The sequence below is a fragment of the Nycticebus coucang genome, chromosome Y (genome assembly GCF_027406575.1).
Source record: "Nycticebus coucang isolate mNycCou1 chromosome Y, mNycCou1.pri, whole genome shotgun sequence".
Classification (NCBI taxonomy): Eukaryota; Metazoa; Chordata; class Mammalia; order Primates; family Lorisidae; genus Nycticebus; species Nycticebus coucang.
In genome coordinates, this window is record NC_069805.1 from 34,925,948 (window position 1) to 34,952,794 (window position 26,847).

General features: G+C 36.3%; 1 protein-coding gene and 1 pseudogene across 1 annotated transcript in view; both read right to left on the reverse strand.

The window, feature by feature from the left end:
• Positions 1–26,847, reverse strand: part of LOC128579076 (ankyrin repeat domain-containing protein 26-like) — a 161,988-nt gene that overhangs the window by 33,313 nt on the left and 101,828 nt on the right. The window contains exons 19-21 of the mRNA XM_053581353.1: positions 14,034–14,062; positions 13,867–13,948; positions 9,473–9,543 (exon numbers count right to left, since the gene is read on the reverse strand). Coding sequence (XP_053437328.1) covers positions 9,473–9,543; positions 13,867–13,948; positions 14,034–14,062 — 182 coding nt within the window. The remainder of the gene's footprint in view (positions 1–9,472; positions 9,544–13,866; positions 13,949–14,033; positions 14,063–26,847) is intronic.
• Positions 20,721–23,068, reverse strand: LOC128578955 (protein lin-54 homolog; annotated as a pseudogene).

The window sequence follows — 26,847 nt, forward strand, 5'->3', positions numbered from 1 at the left end:
GACACAAAAATGGAGACACAGGCTGATTAAACAAGACAAAATACCCATATACAAAACCATCCACATATAGCCACCTGATCTTTGACAAAGCAGGCAACAACATATGTTGGGGTATCTCTCCCTTTCAATAAAAGATGCCAGTAATATTGTATTTGTATAGCCATATGCAGAAGAATAAAATAGGATCCATACTTCTCACCACTCAAAAAATTAATATAAGTTGAATATTATTTGATCATAATGTATGATTTTTTTTTCTTTTTTTATTAAGTCTTTTGTACATAGATCATAAACACATTAATGCCATTTTCAGTGTGTTGATTACTTATACAAATTGGGAGTGCTTACACATCATATTAATCAACGTAGCTTTCACCTCATTTACCCAATTATATTATGAGGACATTTGTGGTCTACACACGATAGACCCAACTTGTACTTGCAATGTGCTCCATAGGTGTGGTCCTCCTTCTATCCCCTACTATCCCTCCCACTGCCTCCCTTCTCCTTTCCCTCCCCTTCCCTCCTTCATCCTAGGCTAAAGTTGTGTTTCAATTTTCATATGCAAGTGTCAGTGATTATAAATTGGTTTCACAGTAGTACTGAGTATATTGTATACTTTTATTTTCATTCCTGAGATACTTTACTAAGAAGAATATTTTCCAGCTCCATCCATGTAAACATAAAAGAGGTAAAGTCTCCATTTTTTTTTACTGCTGCATAGTACTCCATGGTATACATATACCACAATATATTCATCCATTCATGGGTCCATGAGCACCTGGGCTTCTTCTGAGTTGGCAATTATGAATTGAGCTGCAATGAAAAATCTGGTGCAAATATCTTTATTGCCAAATGATTTTTGGTCCTTTGGATATACACCTAGAAGAAGAATTGCAGGATCAAACGCTAGGTCTACATTTAGATCCCTGAGTGTTCTCCAAACTTCCTTCCAAAAGGAACATAATAGTTTGCATTCCCACCAGCAGTGCAGAAGTCTTCCCTTTTCTCCACATCCACGCCAACATCTGTTGTTTTGGGATTTTGTGATGTGGGCTACTCTTACTGGAGTTAGGTGGTATGTTAGAGTAGTTTTGATTTGAATTTCCCTAATGATTAAAGATGATGAGCATTTTTTTCATGTGTCTGTAGGCCATGCATCTGTCTTCTTCAGAGAAGCTTCTGTTCATGTTTCTTGCCCACAATGAAATGGGATCACTTGTTTTTTGCTAAGTAAGAAGTTTGAATGGATTCTCTGTGGATTCTGGTTCTTAGACCTTTGTCAGTAGTATAACTTGCAAAAACCCTCTCCCGGGCGGCACCTGTGGCTCAGTGAGTAGGGCGCCAGCCCCATATGCCGAGGGTGGTGGGTTCAAACCCAGCCCCGGCCAAACTGAAACCAAAAAATAGCCGAGCGTTGTGGCGGGCGCCTGTAGTCCCAGCTGCTCGGGAGGCTGAGGCAAGAGAATCGCGTAAGCCCAAGAGTTAGAGGTTGCTGTGAGCCGTGTGACGCCACGGCACTCTACCCGAGGGCGGTACAGTGAGACTCTGTCTCTACAAAAAAAAAACAACCCTCTCCCATTCTGAAGGCTGTCTATTTGCTTTACTTAGTGTGTTCTTGGCAGTGCAGAAGCATTTGATTTGATCAGATCCCAGTAATGTATTTTTGATGGTGCTTCAATTGCCTGGGGTGTCTTCCTCATGAAGTATTCTCCCAGGCCAATTTTTTCAAGCATTTCCCTTGCACTTTCTCTAAGAATATTAATAGTTTCATGTCTTAAGTATGAGTCTTTTAACCAGTAAGAGTCAATTTTGTTAAAGGAGAAAGGTGTGGATCCAGTTTCAGTCTTCTACAAGTTTCCAGCCAATTCATCCAGCACCATTTATTGAATAAGGAATCTTTCCCAAAATTTATATTTTTAATATGCTTATTGAAAATCAAATGACAATAAATGTCTGGGTTTACCTCTTTTTTTTCCCTTTTATTTATTTATTTTTTATTGTTAAATCATAACTGTGTACATTAGTGCAATCAAGGGGTACAATATGCTGGTTTCATATACAATCTGAAATATTCTCATCTAACTGTTCAACGTAGCCTTCATGGCATTTTCATGGTTATTTTATATAGACATTTGTATTCTACCTTTAGTAAGTTTCGCCTGTACCCATTCTGAGATGCACCGTAGGTGTGGCCCCACCCATTACCCTGCCTCCACCATAATCACCCCCCTCCCTTCCCCTTCCTTGGTCCTTTCCTCATAGTCTTGTGCTTTAGTTGGGTTATAGCCTTCATGTGAAAGCTATAATTTAGTTTCATAGTAGGGCTGAGTACACATCTACTTCTCTATTTTTGTACCAGTACCATGCTGCTTTAACCACTATCAATTTATAGTATAGTTTGAAGTCTGGAAGCATGATACCTCCCAATTTGTTTTTATTTCTGAGTTATGTCTTGGCTATTTGAGGTTTTTTTCTGTTTCCGTATAAAACAAAGCACTAATTTTTCCAGCTCTTTAAAATATGACAGAGGTGCTTTAATAGAGATTGCATTAAATCTGTAGATTGCTTTAGGTAGTATAGACATTTTAACAACATTGATTCTTCCCAGCCATGAGCATGATACATTTTTCGATTTGTTAACATCTTCAGCTATTTCTTTTCTCAGAGTTTCATAGTTTTCTTTATAGAGATATTTCACATCCTTAGTTGGATACACTCCCAGATATTTCATCTTCTTTGGGACAATTGTAAAGGGAATGAAGTCCTTGATTGTTTTTTCCCTGTGACTATTGTTGGTATATATAAAGGCTACAGATTTATGAGTGTTAATTTAGTATCCTGAGACCTTACTATATGCCTTGATCACTTCTAGGAGTTTTGTCGTTGATTCTCTTGGATTTTTCAGATATATAATCATATCGTCTGTGAAGAGTGACAATTTGATCTCTTCTGGTCCTATTTGGATCCCTTGATTGTCTTCTCTAGCCTGATTGCGGTGGCTAAAACTTCCATTACAATGTTAAAAAGCAGTGGAGACAGTAGGCACCCTTGCCTGGTTCCTGATCTGAGTGGAAATGATTTCAATTTTACACCATTAACTATGATATTGGCTGTGGGTTTGCAGCAGATGGCCTCTATCAGTTAAGAAATGTTACTTCTATACTTATTTTCTTTCTTTTTTTATTGTTAAATCATAGCTGTGTACATTTGTGCAATCAAGGGTTACAATGTGCTGGTATCATATACAATCTAAATTATTTTCATCAAATTGTTCAACGTAGCCTTCATGGCATTTTCTTAGTTATTGTATGTAGACATTTGTATTCTGCATTTAGTAGGTTTTGCCTGTACCCATTATAATATGTACCGTAGGTGTGGCCCCACCCATTAACCTCCCTCACCCTGAATTCCCCTCTCTCTTCCTCGCCTATGGCCCATTCACCAAATTCTTGTGCTACAGTTGGGTTATAGCCTGCATATGAAAACTATAAATTACCTTCACAGTAAGGCTGAGCACATTGGATACTTTTTCTTCCATTCTTGAGATACTTTGCTAAGAAGAATATGTTCCAGCTCTATCCATGTGAGCATGGAAGAGATAAAGTCTCCATCTTTCTTTAAGGCTGTATAATATTCCATGGTATACATGTACCACAATTTGCTAGTCCATTCATGGGTCGATGGGCACTTGGGCTTCTTCCATAGCTTGGCAATTATGAATTGGGCTGCAATAAATATTCTGGTACAGATGTCTTTTTTGTATTGTGATTTTGGGTCTTCTGGTATTTACCTAATTAAGGAATTATAGGATTGAATGGCACCTCTATTTTTAGGTCTGTAAGTGTCTTTCAAACATCCTTCCAAAAGAAACATATTAGTGTGCATTCCCCCCAGCAGTGCAGAAGTGTGCACTTTTCTCCACATCCATGCCAACATCTCTGGTTTGGGGATTTTGTTATGTGGGCTACTCTTACTGGAGTTAGGTGATATCTCAAACTAGTTTTGAGTTGCATTTCTCTGATGATTAAGGATGATGAGCATTTTTTCATGTGTCTGTAGTCCATGCGCCTGTCTTCCTTAGAGAAGTTTCTCTTCCATTCCTTTGCCCACAGTGAGAAACTGGCTGGCGATCTGTAGTAGACTGAAATTGGATCCACAACTTTCACCACTAAGTAAGATAGACTCTCACTGGGTAAAATCTTTAAACTTAAGACATGAAACTATAAAAATACTAAAAGAAAGAGCAGGGAAAACTCTTGAAGGGATCGGCCTTGGTGAATATTTAATGAGGAGGACTCTCCAGGCAATTGAAGCAGTATCAAAAATACACTACTGGAACCTGATCAAACTGAAAATCTTCTGCACAACCAAGAACATAGTTAACTATACCAAGCAGACATCCCTCAAAACGGGAGAAAATATTTGCAGGTTAAACCTTTGACCAATGTTTAATAACCAGAATCCACAGAGAACTCAAACGTATTAGCAAGAATAGTTGTCTATTTTTTGAGACTTTGGAAAAAAGAAAAAAGAAAAAGAAGTTAACTGATGACCCCATACTGAACCTCAAAGTCAAAGCATTGTATGATAGACATACTCTTATCTAACAATATGAATGTTACTTTTTTTTGCATTCTTATTATTATTGCTCAATATTTTCTGGCAGCAATAATCTGATCTCTTCTATGAATGTTTTTATTTTTGCTTGTTCTTGATGACATTTTTGTTTCTAGTGCTTATTTTAATCAATGCCATTGTTTTTAAATTTTAAGTCTTCTTAATTTTGTGCAGGCAAAATTGGAAAGCAAATAAACACATTTATTTGTATGGAGAAAATAAAAGAATTAATGGAGTTGATAGAAAGGGAATTTAAAATATGGATGATAAAGACACTAAAAGGAATGGGCAAGAACATGGAAAGAAAGAACCAAAACTCTGATGATTGATATGTAGAACATAGAAAGGATAAGGTGGAGATTAAGGAAATGAAGGAAACAATCAGGGAATGTAAACCTGCAGTGAAAAAGATCAAAAATAGGGTAGACTATGTAGAAAAAAGAAGCTCAGAGCTACAGGATATAGTTTTTACTTAACCCAGAGAGTTGATGAGCAGAAAAGAAGAGAAAGAAAGCATAACATGCGCTTAGAAAACTACAATACTCCATGAAGTATTCAAATATATGAATAGGGATTCCTAAAGGGGAAGAAGATTGCCCCAAAGGAATGGAAGCCATTCAGGAGACTATCATAAAGGAAAACTTCCCAAGTTTCACTAAAGACCCCCACACACCCCTTTCAGATGCATATCAAACCCTGGGTAATTTCAATGCTAACAGAGCCTCTCCAAGACATATTGTAATGAACCTGTCTGAAGTCAAGATGAAAAAAATTCTTCAAGCAGCCAGTAGCAAGTGCCAATTGATTGAATTAGAATTCCAAGCAGTAACCCAAAAGATGTCTCAAGAATTCAGTGAATTCTATACCTATTTTCTTAAGTATTCTGATCAAGAGAGGATGCTGGGTATTGTCTAAAGCTTTTTCTGCATCAATTGAATCATATGGTCTTTGATTTTTAATTTGTCTATGTGATGTATTGTATTTATGAATTTATGTATACTGGACCATCCTTGGGACCCTGGGATGAAACACACCTGGTTGTGGTGTATAATGTGTTTGATGTGTTATTGGATTGTTTCCTAGGATCTTATTGAATAGTTTTGCATCAATATTCATTAGAGATATTGGTCTCTAATTTTCTTTTCTTGTTAGGTCTTTTTCTGGTTTAGATATAAGCATGATATTCACTTCATAGAATATATTGAGAAGTATTCCTTCTTTTAGTATGTTTTGGAAAAGATTAAGTAATATAGGTACTAGTTCCTCCTTAAAGGTTTGGTAGAATTCTGATGTGAAGCCCTCTGGTCCTGGGCTGTTCTTTTGGGGGAGATTTCTTATACTTGATGCTATTTCAGAGCTTGTTATACGCTTGTTCAACATTTCCACTTCTTTCTGGCTAAGTCTAGGAGGGTGGCATGTTTCCAAGTATTGATCTCTTCCCTTCAGATTTTCATACTTCTGAGAGTAGAGTTTTATGTACTATTCATTAAGGATTTGTTGGATTTCTGAGGAGTCTGTTGTTATTTGGCCTTTATCTTTTCTGATTGATGAATAGGGGATTCTACTCTTCTATTTCTTGTTAGGTTAGCCAAAGGTTTATCTATTTTATTGACCTTTTCAAAAAACAACTCTTTGATTGGATGATCTGTTGTACGATTCTTTGGTTTTCAATTTCGTTTACTTCTGTTCTAATTTTAGTTATCTTTTTTTTCTTCTGCTGGATTTAGGGTTGGAAATTTCTTCCTTTTCCAGTTGCTTGAGATGTCCCATGAAGTTATTGACTTCCTCTCTTTCCATTCTCTTGAGGAAGGCTTGCAATACTATGTATTTTCCTTAGGACTGCCTTTGTGGTATCCCAGAGGTTCTGATAGTTTGCAACTTCATTATTGTTTTGTTCCAAAAATTTGGTAATTTCCTTCTTAATCTCATCTATGACCCAGCTATCATTCAGCATGAAGTTATTTAGTTTCAATGTTTTTGTATGCATGTGAAGATTCCTGTTTTTACTGAGTTCAACTTTTATTCCATGATGGTCTGAGAAAATACAAGGAATGAATTATATTTTTTAAAATTTGCTGATGTTAAACTTGTGACCCAAGATGTGATCAATTTTGGAGGATAATCCCTCGGCTGATGAGAAGAATGTGTATTCAGTTTAATTAGGATGAAATGTTCTGTAGATGTCTATTATATATAAATGTTGAATGGTTAAGTTTAGTTCTAAAATTTCTTTGCTTAGCTTCTTTTTTGTGTGAGGATCTATCCAACACTGCCAGAGGAGTGTTAAAGTCTCCATATATTATGGTGCAGGGGGAAATCAAATTGTTCCTGTCAGCTAAAATTTCTCTTATAAATTGAGGTGCATTCTGGTTGGGTGCATAAATGTTGATAATTGAAATCTCATCATGTTGAGGGTAGCCCTTAAGAAATAAGAAGTGACCATCATTATCTTTTCTTACTTTGATTGGTTTAAAGCCTATTGTATCTGAGAATATCATTGCCACACCTACTTTTTTCTGATTTCCATTTGCCTGAATTAAAGGTGACCATTCCTTCACCTTTAGTGTATGTTTATCTTTTAAGGAAAGACGAGACTCTTGAATGCAGCAGATGTCTGGCCTGAGGTTTTCTATTTAGTCAACCAACCTGTGTCTCTTTAGAGGGCAATTTAGTGACCAATTATTACATAAATTGGATTTAATTTTGACCAAGGTATATTATTTGAACATTAATTTTTTTTATTAAATCATAGCAGTGTACATTAATGCAATCATTGGGCACCATATACTGCTTTTATAGACTGTTTGACACACATTCATCACACTGGTTTACATAGCCTTTCTGGCATTTTCTTAGTTGTGTTAAGGCTTTTATATTCTACATTTACTAAGTTTCACATGTACCCTTGTAAGATGCACCACAGGAGACCACCAATCACTCTCCCTCCACCCATCCTCCTCCTCCCTCTCCCCCTTTCCCATATTCTTAAATTATAACTGAGTTATAGCTTTCATATGAAAGCTATAAATTAGTTTCATAGTAGGGCTGAGTACATTGGATACTTTTTTTTCCATTCTCGAGATACTTTGCTAAGAAGAATATGTTCCAGCTCCATCCATGTAATAAACATGAAAAAGGTAAAGTCTCCATCTTTCTTTTTTTCTGTTTTTTGAATATAGGCTTCTAAAGTGGTATTTTTTTTTCTGCTTTTGCTGTATCCCACAGTTTCTTTTTAACTTGTATCTTCATTGTTGTTATACTCAAGGAAGTTAATAATTTCCTTTTGTATTTCTTCGAGCACCCAACTGTCATTCAGCACAAGGTTGTTGAACTTCCATGCGTTTTTGTGAGGTTGAACGTTTTTGTTGAAGTTGAGTTTGACTTTTAGTGCCTTGTGCTCTGAGAAGATGCCCGGTAAAATTTCAATTCTTTTGATTTTGTTGAGTGTCATTTTCTGACACAGGATGAGATGATTTTGAGGAATGTTCCATGGGATGATGACAATAATGTATATTCATATTTTGGGGATGGAGTGGTCTATATACATCTATCAAGCACAGTTTTTCTAGGGTCTCATTACAATCTCTTATATCTTTGTTTAATTTCTGTTTAGAGGATCTGTCCAGCTCTGAGAGAAGTCAACTAATTCTTTATAGATGGGGTCTTCTGCAGTAGGTGCCTCATGGTTCACTGTGGGGGATTCTCTGTTCTTATTTTTCAGTTTGCCTGAATTTTTCTATTGGTTCCTCCTCATGTGTTCTTTCTTCTTGTTTACCTCCTTATGCTCCTTTTTACTTCTCACTACCTCATTTGTTTTAAAGAGAAGTCCTTGCTCTTGATGACAGTATGTTGTATGATGACAGTATGTTTCTGGGGCATCAGGTCGTGCTGTGGGTTCTTTAGGAGACAGAGAGCACAGCAGCAACCTCTATCATCCTAATTCCAAAATTATTGCCTTGGGCAATCACCTGATTGTTTTCTCAGCATTCAGATGCTGCTGAGTTGGGATCTTAAAGCTGGCTAGAATCCTTCAGGGGCAGGTTTCACAGTGCCCCCTGACTCTAGTTCCTGTAGGTTGCAGGAGTCCCTCAGCCTGCCCCAATAGATGAGTTCTGATCTTGGCAGAAGGTATTAAGACAACAGTGCTTTAGGCTCCTGCTAAGACCTTGTCAGGACTTCCCACAATGGCAGCCACCTGGTGACCGAGAACTTCTCATTATAGCTGCCTCACCAGGCACAAACCTATGGCACATCCACTCCAACCAGCATTTGAATATGGTTAGGCTGTTTACTGTTTGAGCTTGCCTTCGCTTCCAAGCTTTCCACTCAACACACAGCTTGCCCCAACAACTGAAAGTTCAAGAAAGGCTTCCTTCCACAGAGGTTTGTGACAGCTGATCCCAGCCAGTCACAATTACTTACCTAATTCATCAGATTTCCACCTCTCCAGATCTTAAGCTATATCCATCTCACCACCTCCTCACTGTGCTCCCTTAGCTAGGACTCTGGGTAAGGTCTTCATGCTAGGTACAGCTGGTTTCTCTCTTTTTCACCAGTCGTTCTAGGAGAACTCAGCTGAATGATGTTTCTGATTCCCCAATTTGCTCCACCCAGAAATTCTTTATCTCTATTCCAAAGACAAAGGCTATATGAGATTTCAGGATTTTCAATTATTTTAAGTATTTGAGAATATATTTTAAAGAAAATATTAAATTTTGACCTACTGAGTCTAAGATGTTAGTCCAAAATATAATTTTATTTTGGACTATTCTACATTGCAAATACCATTCAAAATACCATTGCAAAAGAAATCAATATTAAATCAGAATTCTAAAATTAAATATTTTCATACCTTTGACTGTTTATTTTTATTTCCTTCATGACTTTCTTTCTCTTCATCTGATGACATCTGCAAGGCTTGTTCTGCTGATAGACCATACATTTAGTTAAATGGACCACAGTTCAACAAAATTGACATTGTTTGATACAAAAGGGTAAAAAAGTAATTTCTGTATAAATTGAGAGTTTAAGTTAAGCTTAATCTTTAGCCAAATATTTACTTCCATAAAAAAAAAAAATACTCCTAATTATCCAAAACTTCGCAAAACAACCCAGAGGGCAGTAGATGTCACCAGGTTCAACGAATACAGACATATCACAGATTTACTCACAGATTTATCCACCTAACATATACACACATAATGTCAGAAGAAAAACAGAATTTAAATATACAATACACACATATGAAATAACATTGTGGATTATTCTCTACTTCATAAAATACCTTTCAACAGCATGCTGTGCATGTTGTTTTATCAATAATTCACAAATTTCTGTTACTTTTTCTATTTTCATCAGTGTACATCCTGTTTGTTACATGTGAAAAGATTTCCTCTGCTATTCTAACAATTTTATTTTATCTTTTAAGGCGTTAGCCTGCAACATGAAGCCTTCCTTTATTCCTGCTGTTTCCCCAGATAAATAGGCATCTCCTCCCTCAGGGCTGCCTCAGTACTCTAGTGTCATCTCTACTGCAATTTTCATACCAAAACTGTAAATCGTTTCTTGCCATGTCTCTACCCTTTGCCGCTGGACTGTAAGCACAATATTTCAAAACTTCTGGAACAGTATTTATCTGTTTTACTCAATAATGATTGACACTGTGGCTGGAAGGAATATAAATAAAACTGTCAAAAATGAGTTTTTCAGAGATCATGTCTGAGCTGATACTTATAATGTTAGATGAGCCGAATTAAAGGGCATAGGGGCCAGGAAAGGATGAGAGCAAGACAGAAAGCAGAAAGAGAGAGAGAAAAATTCCTGAAGAAACAAATGTGTATGTATTTGTCTGCAGTAGAGGGATTGGTGAGCCAGGCATTCTAGAATCTCAGGAATGCCAGAAAAAAAATGCAGACAAGAAGGGATAGCAGAAATCCTTCTATGAAATTTCATGGTGGTTGAATATTAATATTTCAAAGAGATATTAATTATCCCATTTTCACTGAAGTAAATCACTGTAAATTCTATATGAAAGACGAATTTCAGAAAAACACAAGTGAATGGCAGAAGATGAATTACAAGGAAATATTGGAAAATAAAGGCAATGTGGGCCTGAGATAAGTGAATGTTTACGGAAATATTTTGGATATCAAATATCAGTGTCCCATATAGGATGGATGTTTTTATAAAATAAATAAACATATAAAACTTGGTTTTGTATTTTCATTTTTTCAGTATTAATAAACAATACAATAAATATCTGTGGATACACCTATATAATACAAAAGCCATTATGACTATCATTCATATATACATATGGATATACGAGATATATATATATATATATCAGCTTTCGAAGAGTTTGATGTTGCAGCATTTATGTGATGGAATGTTATAAAAATCAAAATAAATTAAGCCAAATATACATGTGTCAATATGGATTGATCTCACAAATACGATACTGTGCAAATAAAAGAAAGAAATATGTCACAAAATGACATATGAAGCCTTGACAATTAAGTTCACAAGCTCACAACCGTGTGCTTACGTTGTTAGTACTGTACAAGCCCCTCATTAAAGTTTCATAACTTTGGTGTATCAGTGTCTCATAGTTGTGTTTATGTTGACTGTCTTTCAGAATGGAGTTCATTATCATTGCTGCATGATTGTGTGCTGTTATGAGAATTTCAGAACCTGAATTAGAGCGATGAATAAATGTTAATCTTGTTAAACTTAGCAAACATGAAAGGGAAGTCAGGGACATGTTAGTTTGCAGATAATGCCACAAAAAATCAGCAGTTTGCAAATAGATTAAATAGTTTTCTGAAGGGATAAAAAGCAGCATTGAAGAAGAGAGGTAAGGGTGCCCAGTAATAAGAATGAAAGTCATGAAAACCTTACAAACATTCATTGAATTTTGCATCAAAACTATTAGCTGACTGTGAGAAGCATAGCATATCAAGTAAACATCAAGAGAGAAACAGGTAGGAAAGTCTTTTTTTTAATTTATTTTATTAGATCATAACTGCAGACATTACTCCATTTATGGAGTATAATGTGCTGATTTTATATACAATTTGGAATGTTTAAATCAAACTTGTTAACACAGAATTCACTTCACTTATTTAATTGTTGTGTTTAGACATTTATACTGTACTATTAAATATTAACACTACTCTTAAGTTTTGTAGACATTTTTAATCTACTATTAGTTAAGCATTAATACTATTAAATATTAAGGATTAATTAAATATCAATACTATTAAATATTAATACTGGTATTAAAATTTGTAGACATGTATATTCTGCTATTAGTATTAAATTTAATATTTTATTAATAGTAGAGTATAAATGTCTAAACACAACAATTAAATAAGTGGGTGGTGCCTCTGGCTCAAAGAAGTAGGGAGCCAGCCCCATAGACCAGAGAGGATGGATTCAAACCCGGTCCCAGCAAAAAACTTAAAGAAAAAGAAAATAAATAAGTGAGGTGAATGCTATGGTTTTTTTTCTTTCTTTTAGTTAGCAAACTTTTAATTATGTAAGAAGAGTGTAGCATTAGATAAATGTAGTATAAAGTGTGTTTGAAAGGTCAATATACACACATACGTCTGTCATATCAATAGTTGGGTTATATGGATTAATGGAATCACCCGGGAAAATTTTTTTTAAAATACCCAAGTCAAACAGGGGAGGGAAGGAGGGGAGGTGAATGCTATGTTAACCAGTTTGATGTAAACGTTCCAAATTATATATAAAATCAGCACACTGTACCACACAAATGCAGTAATGTACACAGTTATGATCTAATAAAAATATCAGGAAAATCATACTGGAAAATCTTGACAAGAAAAAACTTGAACAAAATGATTCCCAAAGTACATCACCAGTGGAAAAAAAATGAAAAGGAGAGTCAAATTTTCACAAGACCTCACAGAGAAGCAAGTTTTGAGCCATGTTATCACTGGTGATGAAACATGGACATACCAACGTGAACTGAAGAAAAGCATCAAAGTGCACAATGAAAGTCAGTCTTCTCCACAACCAAAACATTCCTTTAGTTCAAACAAAATGTCAAAATGATATTGCTAACCTTCTTGATATCAGAGGGATTGTTCATTAGGAATTTTCAACAACTGCACAGTTAACAAAGTTTACTATTTGAAAGTGCTGAAAAGGCTACATGGAAAAGTTAGATGAAAATGATCTGAACTTTTTGCCAAATCATGGCTCTTGCATCAGGGGGGCAATGGCTCTTGCTGTGTGACAATGAACCAAGTCACACAGCACCGTCTGTGCGGAGTTTTTACTCAGTAAACTAATAACTGTATTAGAACATCCTCCCTACTCATGTAATCTGGCTCCCAATGACCTTTTTCTTTACCCAAAGATGAAGGAACATTTTAAAGGAAGATATTTTGTTAACATTTAGGACATCAAAGATAATACAATGTCAGTGCTGATGGCTATTCCAGAAAAAAAGTTCCAAAATTGCTTTGGAGCCTGGATTAGGCACTGGTATTGGTGCACAACTTTCCAAGGAAAGTACTTCAAAGGTGACTGTGGTGATATTCAGCAATGAGGTATGCAGTGCTTTTTCTAGGATGAGTTCACTTCATCATCTTATTTTGTACACAGTGTATATATCATTTATATGAAATTTTAGGACATGGAAACAAATTATGATTGTACACCTATGTCACCTATAAAGTAAAACATTTTCAGAGTATGAGTTCATAGTAATAACATACAGCTAATTCTAGGTGTTGGATACTTCCACTCAATTATTTGTAATAGTTTGAGAGGACCCTAAAGCCAAAACATTTAGTACTGCCATTTTAAAAGACTATGTCTTTCAAATAGCCATGGAAGGATAATTTATTATTTTCCTTGTTTTTAATAATTAATGATGACACACATGCACATAGGTTCTGCTAGTCAGACATTTATTGCCTTAATATCATCAGTGTAACAATAGGATAAAATAACTAAAGTTAAAAGAAGACCAACTTGTTAGTATAATGCATTCCATTATGTGAAGTCAGAATTTCACAAATTCTTTGAATTACTAGAAAATTGTGTAGTTTCATAGTTCATCTCTGTCCACTCCCTAACAAAAACAGGAATTTTAAGTTGAAAATTAAAGAAGGAAGAAAGATCCCTTCACCCCAGGATTTTGAAGTTACAGTGAGCTATAGTCACTACACATAGCAAGAACATGTATCCACTTTCCCCCTCAAAAATTACCTGATCTGGATAGCTGCACATTCTTCTGTTTTACTGCTTTCTTGCCATGGGAAACTTCCATCTTAATGGCATGCTGAGTGGACTTTAAAACAAAGGGTTTCATAAGTAATGTATATTTCGTATGACACACAGTGAATAATTCCAGATAAAAAAATAAATGTGGTTACCTTCAACTGGCAATGTTTCTCAGAAAACCCTAAAAAAACAAAAAACACAGACAATCAATGTAAATGACAATATAAATGTAAATACGATAAAGCCAAACGTGCAGTTATGGAGAGTTAATATTGAGCTTAATCCTCAAGTTTGACTTTGTACATGATTATTTTAGCTCTGAAGTTGTTTTCGTTTTTCTTTTTTTATTGTGTACAGCAATATGACAGAAATAAACAAAGAAAAGAAAGGGAACATACATTTAATACACCGTCCACTTAAGATTTCTAAAGTATTTCAGAGGAAAACCATTCAAATACAGTAGTGCACATATGGCAATGTGAATGGTGTCTTTAATCAGAGGAGCAAATCACACCATTGAGAGGATAAATGACAACGCTTATGGCAGAAGCCTACAGCATAGCTTTAATGAGACACAAAAGCATCCTTTATACATATAAGTATTCATCTGATCTTTGTTTTGTTATTTATAAAGGACACACTTCTAATGACAGTACAGTTTAATCTATAATATATTTCTCTTAGATAAAGTATTTTTAATAGAGCAGCATGGATGTACACTTGTAGAATAATAGTTAATATAAACATTCCCTTTGTTCCATATCCATGTAAGCTGCAGATATACCTATATTTCTTCTACCATCTACTTTTGCCATCTAAGAGTTTCATTACCCACTCACCTAAGGACATATAAAATACATCAAAGAAATTATGAACAATACATTTCAAATATCAAAACATTTATCCAAAAAGAAAAAAATTGAAATGTCACAGAATATGAAATTAATAACCTTTTACGTTTCAAAATAAAAGCAATATTTGCTAAAAATAAGAAAAAGTTTTGAAAAAAAACATGAATACATACATATATACACACATATATATTTAATTAAGTCATTTGTACATAGATCATAAGTACATTTATGCCATTATGGGATTCGATGTGTTGATTATTTGTACAATTTGGAGTACTTACACCCTACTAATCAACATAGCTTTCACCTCATTTCCCCAATTGCAGCATTAAGACATTTGTGTTCTACACCTGATAGATCCAACTTGTACTTGCAATATGCTCCATAGGTGTGATCCCCCTACTAACCCTCCCTCTATCAACCCATCCCCCTCCTTTCCCTTCTCCCTCCCCTTCCCTCCTTCATCCTAGCGTAAAGTTGCGTTTCATTATTCTTTCTTTTTTTTTTTTTTTTGCAGTTTTTGGCCAGGGCTGGGTTTGAACCCACCACCTCTGGCATATGGGGCCGGTGCCTTACTCCTTTAAGCCACAGGCACCGCCCCGTGTTTCATTTTTCATATGCAAGTGTGAGTGATTATAGATTGGTTTCACAGTAGCACTGAGTACATTAGACTTTTTTTTCCATTCCTGAGATACTTTACTAAGAAGATTATTTTCCAGCTCCATCCATGTAAACATAATAGAGGTAAAGTCTCTTTTTTTTTTTTTTTTAATGCTGCATAGTGCTTCATGGTATACTGGCTGGCAACCTGTAAAAGACTCAAACTGGACCAACACCTTTCTCCTCTAACAAAAATTGACTCTCACTGGTTAAAGGACTTAAACTTAAGACATGAAACTATAAAAAATTCATAGAGAGAGTGCAGGGAAATGCTTGAAAAAATTGGCCTGGAGAATATTTGATGAGGAGGACACCCCGGAAAATTGAAGCAACATCAAAAATACATTACTGAGATCTGATCAAATTAAAAAGTTTCTGCACTGCCAAGAAAACAGTAAATAAAGCAAATAGGCCGTCAGAATGGGAGAGGATTTTTTCAAGTTATATTTCTTTTTTTTTTTTTCAAGTTATATTTCTGACAAAGGTCTAATAACCAGACTCCACAGAGAACTCAAAATTATGACTAAGAAAAAAAAAACAAGTGATTTCATTTAATTGTGGGCAAGAGATGTGAACAGAAACTTCTCTGAAGAACAGGCGCATGGTCTACAGACACATGCATGAAAAAAATGCTCACCATCTTTAATCATCTGAGAAATGCAAACAAAAACTACTCTGAGATACCACCTAACTCCAGTAAGAGTATCCCACATCACTAAATTCCCAAACTCTAGATGTTGGTGTGGTTGTGGAGAAAAGGGAACACTTTTGCACTGCTGGTGGAAATGCAAGCTAGTACGTTCCTTTCGGAAGGAAGTTTGGAGAACACTCAGGGATCTAAATGTACACCTGACTTTTGATCCTGCAATTCCTCTTCTAGGTGTATATCCAAATGACCAAAAGTCATTTGGCAATAAAAATATTTGCACCAGATTGTTCATTGTAGCTCAATTCATAATTGCCAAGTCATGGAAGATAATTACATTTTTATAAAATTAGTTTCCTTTGGTATATCCTATTAATCTTTTAAGATCTTTGGAAAATAGCCATTTTATAGAACAAAAAAATTGTCTTAAAAAAGCAGCCACTGCTTGTATTCAAAATAGTCTTATTTGATAATGTAATATCGATGCAACATGCATCAATGCAAATGCATCTCTGGCATTTGTGGAGAGGAGACATGCATCTCTCTGGTTTACCCCAATTCCAGCACTCTCCTGCTTCTAGTGATCTCTGGGGCAGCAACAATCTATCTTGTGTGACTGCCAGTTTCCTAAATCCATCTTGGTCAGTACTCTCAAGTTTCCTCATCATTAACTATAAAATTACCTAGTTAACTTTCTTCTTTCCACCCTCTTTCTCTACCCAGAATGTCTCTTCCCTTCGAAAAGTATTCTGTAACCCTGTGGTCTTCCATTGTTTTCATGGATTATTTCTGCCATTTCTTCCCTCTTCATTTAGCAAAACGATCTCACATTTATAACTTGATTTCTTTGTTTCATTGCTCCTTTTACTCCAGCTAAAATCACGCTCAGAAATAAGAGAAAAATAATGCCTTTTCTTGGTCCTGCTATGGTGAAACTGTTCTTCCAGGCTTTTTTTCCAGATTTCTCTATAGGCAAGTGTATACCCTTGCTACTCATGGGGATCCAAGGACCAGCAGCCTCAGCGTCACTTGTGTGTATTAGAAATGAAGATACCTAGACCTACTGAATCACAAAGTGCATTTTTAACAAGGTATCCAGGAGATATCAGAAAGTTTGAGAAGCTCTGGTCTGCAGTGATTTGCTTCCACATTTCCTTACCCGAGCTTCCCCTTTAGAATCTCACCACCAGTCCCTCCGTGTAACATACTCCAAGATGAAAAGGCACCACAAATCATCAAGTTTCTGATGGACTTTTTATCAGGCTATACTTTCCAATATATCTTCATAACTAACCCTCTTCTCTCCATTCTAGCTTCCTAATTGTGAAGTATATGATACTACTGTTCAATAAAGTATAATAGTTTATATGACACTGAATTATATACATTTGTGCCTGACCCTATGCTTCCTTTCCTCTGTGTTAGATGAAACACGCCTCTGCATGATCAGAGACTTCAGTCTTTCATGCCTCCCTAACAGTGAGGAACATGGGAGCAGCGAGGGTATGTGCTCTCTGTCTCTGACACATTTTGAAACTGGGAGCTCACTTTATATTCTTGCCACCTTTGTAATGCTCTGTTCCACTTTGCACTAAGAAATTACTATTTTTTTCCTATGTACTCAATTTTAATTTAAGGACAATTAATGACAATTAAGGACATGGTAGGGGTAGGGAAAGTGGAGAGCAGAGAGAGAAAGGAGGGAGGTGTGGGGAAAAGAATAGCAGAGAGCAGGGAGGAGAGGGAGGTGGAGCCTTGGTGTGTGCCACACCTTTTAGGGACAAGATAGGATTGCAAGAGGGATTTTGCCTAACAAATGCAATCAGTGTAACCTGGTTTCATGTACTCTCAATGAATCCTTAACATTAAAAAAAATGAAATTGATTTCTTTTAAGACAGTATAAAAGTTAAATTTTTTTGTATTACTAATTGGCTGTCCTGTTTCTACAGTGTAGAAAATTGTATTCTTTGAATAGCTCTAACAAATATAAATTTAATCTTTCTACTTTGTGATAGAATTAGAGCTAAAAAATTATATGCCCAACCCTCTTCAAGTATTTTTTAAAATTGTTGAATTAATATAGCTATTTCTTTTGTTCAGCAATTTGATGCAAATGCTTAAATACAAAATGTTCAGTACAGAGGAAGGAAATGGCTTAGTATTTTACAAAGCTTCTTGAAAATCAGAAAAACTGGTAGCATTTGATTCCACCTCAAAATTTCTATAAGCAAACACTCTTAAACAATGCCACCACATATAATCTACAATTGTAAACAAAATTTCACATTTTCTTCACACTGTATAGAAATACACATCACAAATGTACAATTAGAATTAATACAGAATATTTGCAAAATGAACAAAATTTAGGCCTAGACCAAAAACATATTCCGATTTTTGAAAATAAGTTGACTAGACATTATTTTACCATCTTACGCTAATTTACAATTATAAAATTTTAATTAAACATACTAGATTGAGGTGCTAAGAATGTGTGCACTATCTATACGTAAAGTCAATGCCCTATAATTTTATAAATCCAAATTTCAAAAGGAAGGATTCTGTTTATTGAATAATGGAATCCTCTTTTGGATCACTTAGTTTCTATTGCCTATATCAGGACTGTTCATATGAACGTATATTCTCACTACATACAGAAACACTATAGAGTCCCTTTAGGAACTGCAATAATCATACATGAATAATTACTGAGGATTAAGGTACCTAACAAAATTACTGAATTCCAACATGGTCTTTTTTATTGTTATGAACCAAGAGTCCCATTACAACACACTCCTAAATTCAGAGTTTTAGAATTACTGAAAATGATTTAGATTATTTGAGTAATTATACTCATACCTTCCGCTTACCCAAATAACTGAGTAAAATTCATGCTACATTAAACTTCCATTATAAAAACAAACTAATAGAGCAATGGACAACATGCCTGACTACTGTTATAAAAAGAATTTTTCCCATTATAATTTTGAAGGCTTTGTTGGGAAGCCCATTTCAGTAAATCAAGTAAGAGTCATGTATTGATTTGAAACTTCTTAGTTCAAAAGTTTACAAAGAGAAATATTTGTATAGATGAAAAAGCCTTCTCCAAATTCATTTCTTACAGCTTCCTTATTCTTTATTTCTTCACCCAGGCCAAATTTTATACTTGATAATTATGTGAGATTCTATATAATCACTACATGATAAGTTTACTTCTACTTATACACACCTCTTATTTGTATAGCACTCAGTAATCACTTTGACAATTTATTATTTCAAATACATGCCAACTCTTTGAGAGAAAATGGGAGTTTTTGTTGGCCATTCCTTATCATAGAAACACATTGTTAATTCTCTAAGTATCATTTATCATTTACTGTCTTTTTTACTTTTTTTTTTTTAGAGAAAGAGTCTTACTTTTCACCCTCGGTAGAGTGCAGTGGTATCACAGCTCACAGCAATCTTCAGCTCTTGGGTTTAGGTGATTCTATTGCCTCAGCCTCCAGAGTAGCTGGGACTACCGGTGCCCATTACAATGCCCAGCTATTTTTTTGTTGCTGTTTGGCCAGAGCCAGGATTGAACCTGCCACCCTCAGTATATGGGGCCAGCACCATACTCAATGAGGCACAGGTGCTACCCCCCTTAGTATTTTATATGTTTAATTTTTTCTTTTTTTATTGAATCGTAGCTGTGCACATTAATGCAACTATGGGGTACAGTGTGCTGGTTCTGTACACAATCTGAAATACTTTCATCAAACTGGTTAATATAGCCTTCACCACATTTTCTTAGTTATGTGTTTAGACATTTATACTACCCTCCCTCCACTCACCCTATCCCTCTCCCCCTCTTAATTTTAAGAGTGTGCCTGAGGGTTCCCTTCTGATATTCCCAAATTAACGACAAGATATTATTCCAGAATCCACATTAAAACTTGATTTTTTTTTTAAAATGTGGTGCTTTTCTAAACACAAAGGGCCATCTGAATGTTTCTTAAAAATTTTTTATGTTAGACATTCTGTCTGAATATGCTCTAAATCTATACTCAAAGGATGAATGGTTAACAACCACTGGTACTTTGACCTTCTCTACTGAAAAAAATCATGTGACACCACACATTGTAAATTATAGTAATTATAAATATCCTTTGTCAATAGAATCAGAAGGATAGACCATCTAACTGTTTAAAAACCTAACCCAATGGGCGGCGCCTGTGGCTCAGTCGGTAAGGCGCCGGCCCCATATACCGAGGGTGGCGGGTTCAAACCCGGCCCCAGCCAAACTGCAACCAAAAAATAGCCGGGCGTTGTGGAGGGCACTTGTAGTCCCAGCTACTCGGGAGGCTGAGGCAAGTGAATCGCTTAAGCCCAGGAGTTCGAGGTTGCTGTGAGCTGTGTGAGGCCACGGCACTCTACCGAGGGCCATAAAGTGAGACTCTGTCTCTACAAAAAAAAAAAAAATAAATAAAACTTAAGCCAATGAAAAATCTATATAATACAAGAAAGAAAACTTAAATTTAGGCCATAAGCAGATTTAACTAAGATTGAAAATACACTAATTTCCTCATTTTAAATCTCTTCTCTTTCAATGTTATAATTTGAATCTCTTAAAACAAGAAGTGAATTAAAACACAGTAATTGTTAAACCATTTTTCAAAAAATCAAGTGTCCCTGCACCTTAAATTTTCTGTACTGTTCCATTTATCAGTCTTTTGTGCAAGAGGTAGCAATTCATGGCACAGGGGTCACATTTTGCTTTTCCTGCTAAGTTAATGATGCTCATCAAACCTCATCCAAATCCTTTACTTCTTTTATTGTTGGGGATTCATTGAGCGTACAAACATCCAGGTTACACTAATTGCATTTGTCAAGCAAAGTCCCTCTTATAAATGTGTTCCTATTACTCTTTCAGCTGCTGCTTTTTATTTTCCCTCTTGTCTGCCTGCTCTGTCTGGGCAAGAAGGTAGTCACACATGGCTTCAGCTACTTCCTTAGTCACGACTGTAAACAACAATTTTCCTCATCCACTATTCAAAGTTGTTTGGCCTAGTAAACAAGTCTGAAATTGGAGAAGACAACTTAGTCTTTGCTGCTGTTTGTTGCTGTACTCTTACTTCAGCTGCCTCTGCCAAGTGCATCAATGTCTTTCTTTCTGGGCTTTCTCAAAATTTTACACCCATTACATTTGTATATTGAGGAACACATTATTTTTGCCTCATAGCATTCACAATAGTTTTTAAGACAGCCTGATCATTTGCAATTACATCCTTTGCTATGAAATCAATCTGATTCTCCCTCCTTTCCTTTCACTTGAAGCCTTCTGGATTTCTGTCAAGGCATGCTTTTATTGCTTTTTGCCTTTCATTTTCATGTTCCAAATTATTATAATAACTAGTAAAATTGTGGATGTTGTAAAATTCACTATTTGCACTGCAATCACAATATAATGTCAAACACAGTGATATTTTACACTTACAGGGCTTTCTAGGCCCAATGGAAGACACAGATGGGATTATACCATTGAATGGAAGCCTCGACTGGATCTGGATACCAAATATTCCAACAAAGTTAGAATAGCTTGCTACAGACACGTATGAAGACTGCTGTAGCTGAGTAAAGTACTGAGCTGGAAGCACAGCATAGCCCACAATCCCTGTTCCCAGGGCTGTGGCCAAGACACTGCCAGGACAAGGCCTGGTGGCCCGTTGGTGAGGTTGGGCTGAATCTGTGGCAGTGTTGCGGCAGGCATGATGAGCCGGTCCTGTGGTTGGCTGGTAGTTATGATTTGTGAAGTTGGATTGATTGGTTGGGAGCAACTTGTTTGACAACCTAAGCCACGATAATTGGAACGGACATCTGAACTGGGGTTGTATTCACAACCAATGGCTTTGCTTGCTGGCTTTGAGTGTTTTTACTGGGATTCTATCTGGCTGGGGTGAGCTACTGGTTGTGTGGCAGTAACAAGTCAGACATAATAAAACTTGCTTCCAGGTAACTGAATCTTCCGGACATTGAGAGCAGTTTCCAGACGTGCAATTGCTTTAAACTTTGATGTGCTTACTCCCCCAACAGTGATGGTCTGCACAGTTGATTCCACTGCCTTATTTGGTGATTTCAAAGGAGATATGGCTATTTTCTTTAGTGTCTGTGTTGTGTAATTTAAAGGAGATCCAATAAAACCACTTTCAGATATTGTTGTGGTCTTTCATGGAGTTCTGGGAATAGACTGTGAAAGAACCCTATCTGCAATGACTGGAGGTGATACTTGAGTTGTCTGTCCTGTAACTGCTTTCCTACTACTTGGTTTTGCAAAGATCAGCTTCTTGATTACCAAACCAGAGGTTGGTATTTGAGGCTTCTTAGCAATCTGTAGTGTTTTTTACTGTTTGGTCTATAACAAGGGCTGTGTTACACTATTCATCTGTTGGCTTCCTGGGGTCAGTGCTAAGACTCCAATGACAGGTTTCACCTCTGGCCTTCTTCCCATAATTAACTATTTTAATTTGCTGTAGTGGTAACTTACTATCTCCTGATTGGGCCTCAGTTGTAACTTTCTGAGTCTGTGGTAGTTGGCTTTGGGGTAGTGCTAGAATGAGACTTAACCAAAGTGGTTAAACCACTGTTCATCTGGTTTAAGTTTCTGACTACCAGTTTAACATCAGCTGTCTGTGATACTTTGTTTAACATAATATGATGGACTGATATAGTCATAGGAATCTGAGCACCAAATTTCTGAACGCCACTTGGAAAAGCTGGTTTCACTGTGGTGTTACAATTTGCCTCAGTAATTGTGTCATTCCCTGTAACTTGGTTAGTGTGCTTACTGTCCACTGTAATTGGTTCCGTGGAAATAGGCATGGCTGTAGAGCCACCAGTAAAATTTATGTTGACAATTTCTTCCACTTCTGTCTCTAGGAGAATTGGATCTTCCCCAGCTTCAATACTATGGTCACCAACTGAAGTTATACCAGTGTCCATTATCTCCTCTGGAAGCAAACCTTTCACTTTGGCAGGGACCACCTCCATGATCATTCTCCTGCTAGAAAGTTAATCAGGCACAAACCCAGCAGCTCTCTGAGCTCCCACTATCTGTGGCAGCAGCAGTAGCTGCCTTGGAGACTCAGGGCAAGGACTGTTCAAATTCACTCACCCAGAACCATTCTACCGCTTCACCACATAACACGTAGGCCCTTGCCACACATGCACCCTCTCCAGAAATTGTATCATTTGACCAACCTGAATCATGCCACCTGATCCTTTTCACTTAGTGTACTTCCTCCCTGTCTTCTTCTTCCCGGGAGTTCCCACCTGTGAGCTTAGGTGCCATCTGACTGGTCATAAAATCAATCAAATATTTTCCCTGAAAATCTGAATGCACAGTTAACCCTTTGCCAGGAGCCTGGATGCCTGAAAGTATACCCCCTGCAGAGCCCAGAGTGTTTGGTGAATTCACAGAGAGGCCCAGGCATTGTGTAGACATCTAGATGGCATCATGGACAGCGACTAGTGAGGAAGCGGGGGCTGCAGAGAGAGAGTGGTGTCTGGAGAGAGAGGGATGTGGAGATGGTGTGCAGCCAGCAGAGGAACTGACACCCAAGTTCTGACATTAATGGGCAACTTTCCTGACTCCCTTACCCACCAGAGGGGACCAGAGTCTAGCCCCATGGGTTTGCTGGACAGAATGCCTGTGAATTCCTAAATCTGGATGCTTGAAACTCTGAACTCTTTCTCGTGAACAGTGATTGTACTCCCTGGGACAATCTGATTAGAACTTTCAACCTGGAATGTCTACCTGGGGACCCTCCAAAGTTGAGTTGTAGTTGTTTTGTAGTGGAGAGTTATAGATTCTCCTCCTCTAGCTGTTACTGGTGTGGGGGATGTGGGGCAACACAGATGTTTATATAGTTCTACAGCTGAGGTTCAACAGGATTGACCTTTCACAATGGTCAAAGGCTGTAGGGGAAAAGCCACAATCACAAGCTCCAGGTCACTGGTAATGGGCTGCTTAGCACCAGTACCTGAAGCCACCAAACCAAACTTGCCCCACAAGTTTTAAATGCAATATTGTAGAAAATACTCCTGGGGAAGAACCAGTGGAAGAACTTTGGCAACATGAAAAATCAGTGAAGATCACCTACACCAAGGGATGACAAAGGAGATACAACAAAAGATACTATTCATTGAGAAGTGGCTCAAACGTCAGAAACAGAATTCAGAATATGGTTAAAAAATAAGATGAATAGAATGGAGGAAAAGATGAAAAGAGACATCCAAAAAACTGTTCAAAAGTTGTCTCAAGAAACTAAAGAATTCAAAGACAAAGTCACCAAGGATATGAACATAATGAGAAGGATATAGCAGAGCTTAATGAAATGAAAAAAGTGTTCTAAGAACTTTGAAATACAGTAGGGTTCCTCACTAATAGAGTTTAGCAGGTAATAAAGTGTATCAGAAATTAAAGACAAGGCTTTTGAATGATACCAATTATTCAAACAGGCAGAAAACAGGAGAATCAGAACAGAACATTCTCTGAAAGAGTTGTGGGGCCATTCCAAAAGATCAAACATCCAAAGTATAGAGATTCCTGAAGAAGAAAATGATGATCCTTAAGGCACAAATGCTTGACTCCAAGATATTATGCAGGAGAATTTCCAAAGCATTGCAAGAGATACAAAATTTCAGATAGTAGAAAGTTTCAGAACCCCAGCACAATGCAATCTAAATAAACCATTTCTTAGATACATTGTATTTAACTTTCCCAAAATTAATATCAAAGAAAAAGTCCTACAAACAGCCAAGTGTAACAAAAATCTTACCGACAAAGGGAAAAATATTAGGTTGATTGCACATCTTTTTGCCAAAACTTTTCAAGGCAGAAGAGGATCATCATGGACCTTCAATCTCCTAAAACAAAATAACTTTTAGCCCAGAATCCCATATCCAGATAAAATGAGTTTCATTTGTGACGGAGAAATCAAATACTTCACTGATACCCACATGTTGAGGAAATTTGCCATAACAAGATGAGTTATCCAGGAAATACACAGAACCATTTTCCGTAATGACCAGCACAGTTGTCTACCACCCAAAGAAATACACCCAGAATTTAAACAACAAAGCCTAGATTTCACAATGGTCAAAGGGTTAAAAATATGCACTAGACATTTGAAAAAGAAAACAACCAAAATACTACCATACCTATCAATTATCTCAATTAATGTGAATAGCCTAAATTCTCCCCTAAAGGCACAGAATGGCTGACTGGTTTTAAAAAACTAAGGCCAGTAATTGTTGCCAATGGGGTCTCATCTTACCTCAAAGGACAAAGAAAGACTCAGAGCGAATGAATGGAGATCAGGCAAATGGACATCAGAAAAAAGCAGGGATAGCAATCTTAGTTGCAGATATAATTGAATTAAAACAAAAACAAATAACAAAATACAACGACAGATACTAAATATTTGTCAAGGGCAACAATCAACATGAATAGCTTTCAATAATTAACATTTCTGTGCCCTTTCTGAATGTTCCTCTATTTACAAAACAAACCCTAATGGATCTGAACACTATGATATCTTCCTGTACTATAAATAACTGGACATTTTAAATACCCCTTTAGCTATTCAGGATAGATCATCCAAAAAGAAACTAAGAAATAATGGTGTTAAACTTGACCCTCGAAAAAAATGGACATAACCGACAACTACAGAATCTTTCATCCTAATAAAACTGAATACACATTTTTTTCATCAGCCCACAGATCATATCTTCAAAACTGATCATATCTTCAAACACAAGTCTAACCTCAATGCATTTAAAATAATACCAATTATACCTTCTAGCAAAAGAAATATACATACTCAAAGTCATGGAAGTGAAATAAGCTTAGTATAAATGGTAGCTAGGTCAAAGATGAGATTAAGAAAGAAATCATCAGATTTGGGGAACAAAATGATAATGAAGACACAAACTATCAAAACCTGTGGGATACTGCAAAGGCAGTCCTAAGAGGGAAATTCATAGCATTAGAAGTCTTCATCAAGAAAAGAAGAGGAGAGCAAGTCAGCAACCTAATAGCCTATCTTAAGCAACAGGAAACGAAAGATAAATCCAACTGCAAACCCAGCAGATGAAAAGAAATAACCAAACTTAGAGCAGAATTAAATAGAATTGAAAACAAAAGAATCACTCAGTAGGTCATCATAACAGAAAGTTGGGTTTTTGAAAAGATTAATAAAATTAATTAACCTTTGGCTAGACTAAGCAAAAGAAGAAAAATAAAATCTCTAAGAACATCAATCAGAAACAGTAAAGGGGGGGGGACCCAGATACCACAAAAATTCAAAAAATTCTCAATGACTACCACAAAATAACTCTATTCTCAGATACATGATAATATAAAGGAAATTGACCAATACCTGTAAGCATATCACCTTCCTAGATGGAACCCGAAAAGAATTAGAAATTTTGAATAGACCTTTATCAAGCACTAAACTATCAACTATACAAAATCTCCCCAAAATAAAAATTCAAATGGTGCACATCAGAATTCTATCAAACCTTCAAAGAGGAACTAGTACCTATATTACATAACCTATTCCAAAACATAGAAAAGGAAGAAATCCTCCCCAACACATTTTACAAAGCAAATATCACCTTGATCGTCAAAACATGTAAGGCCCCAACAAAGGAAGAAAAATATACATGAATATCATTAATGGATATCGATGCAAAAATATTCAATAAGATCCTAGCAAACAGAATTCAGTGACACATCAAAAAAGTTTTATACCATGATCAAGTTG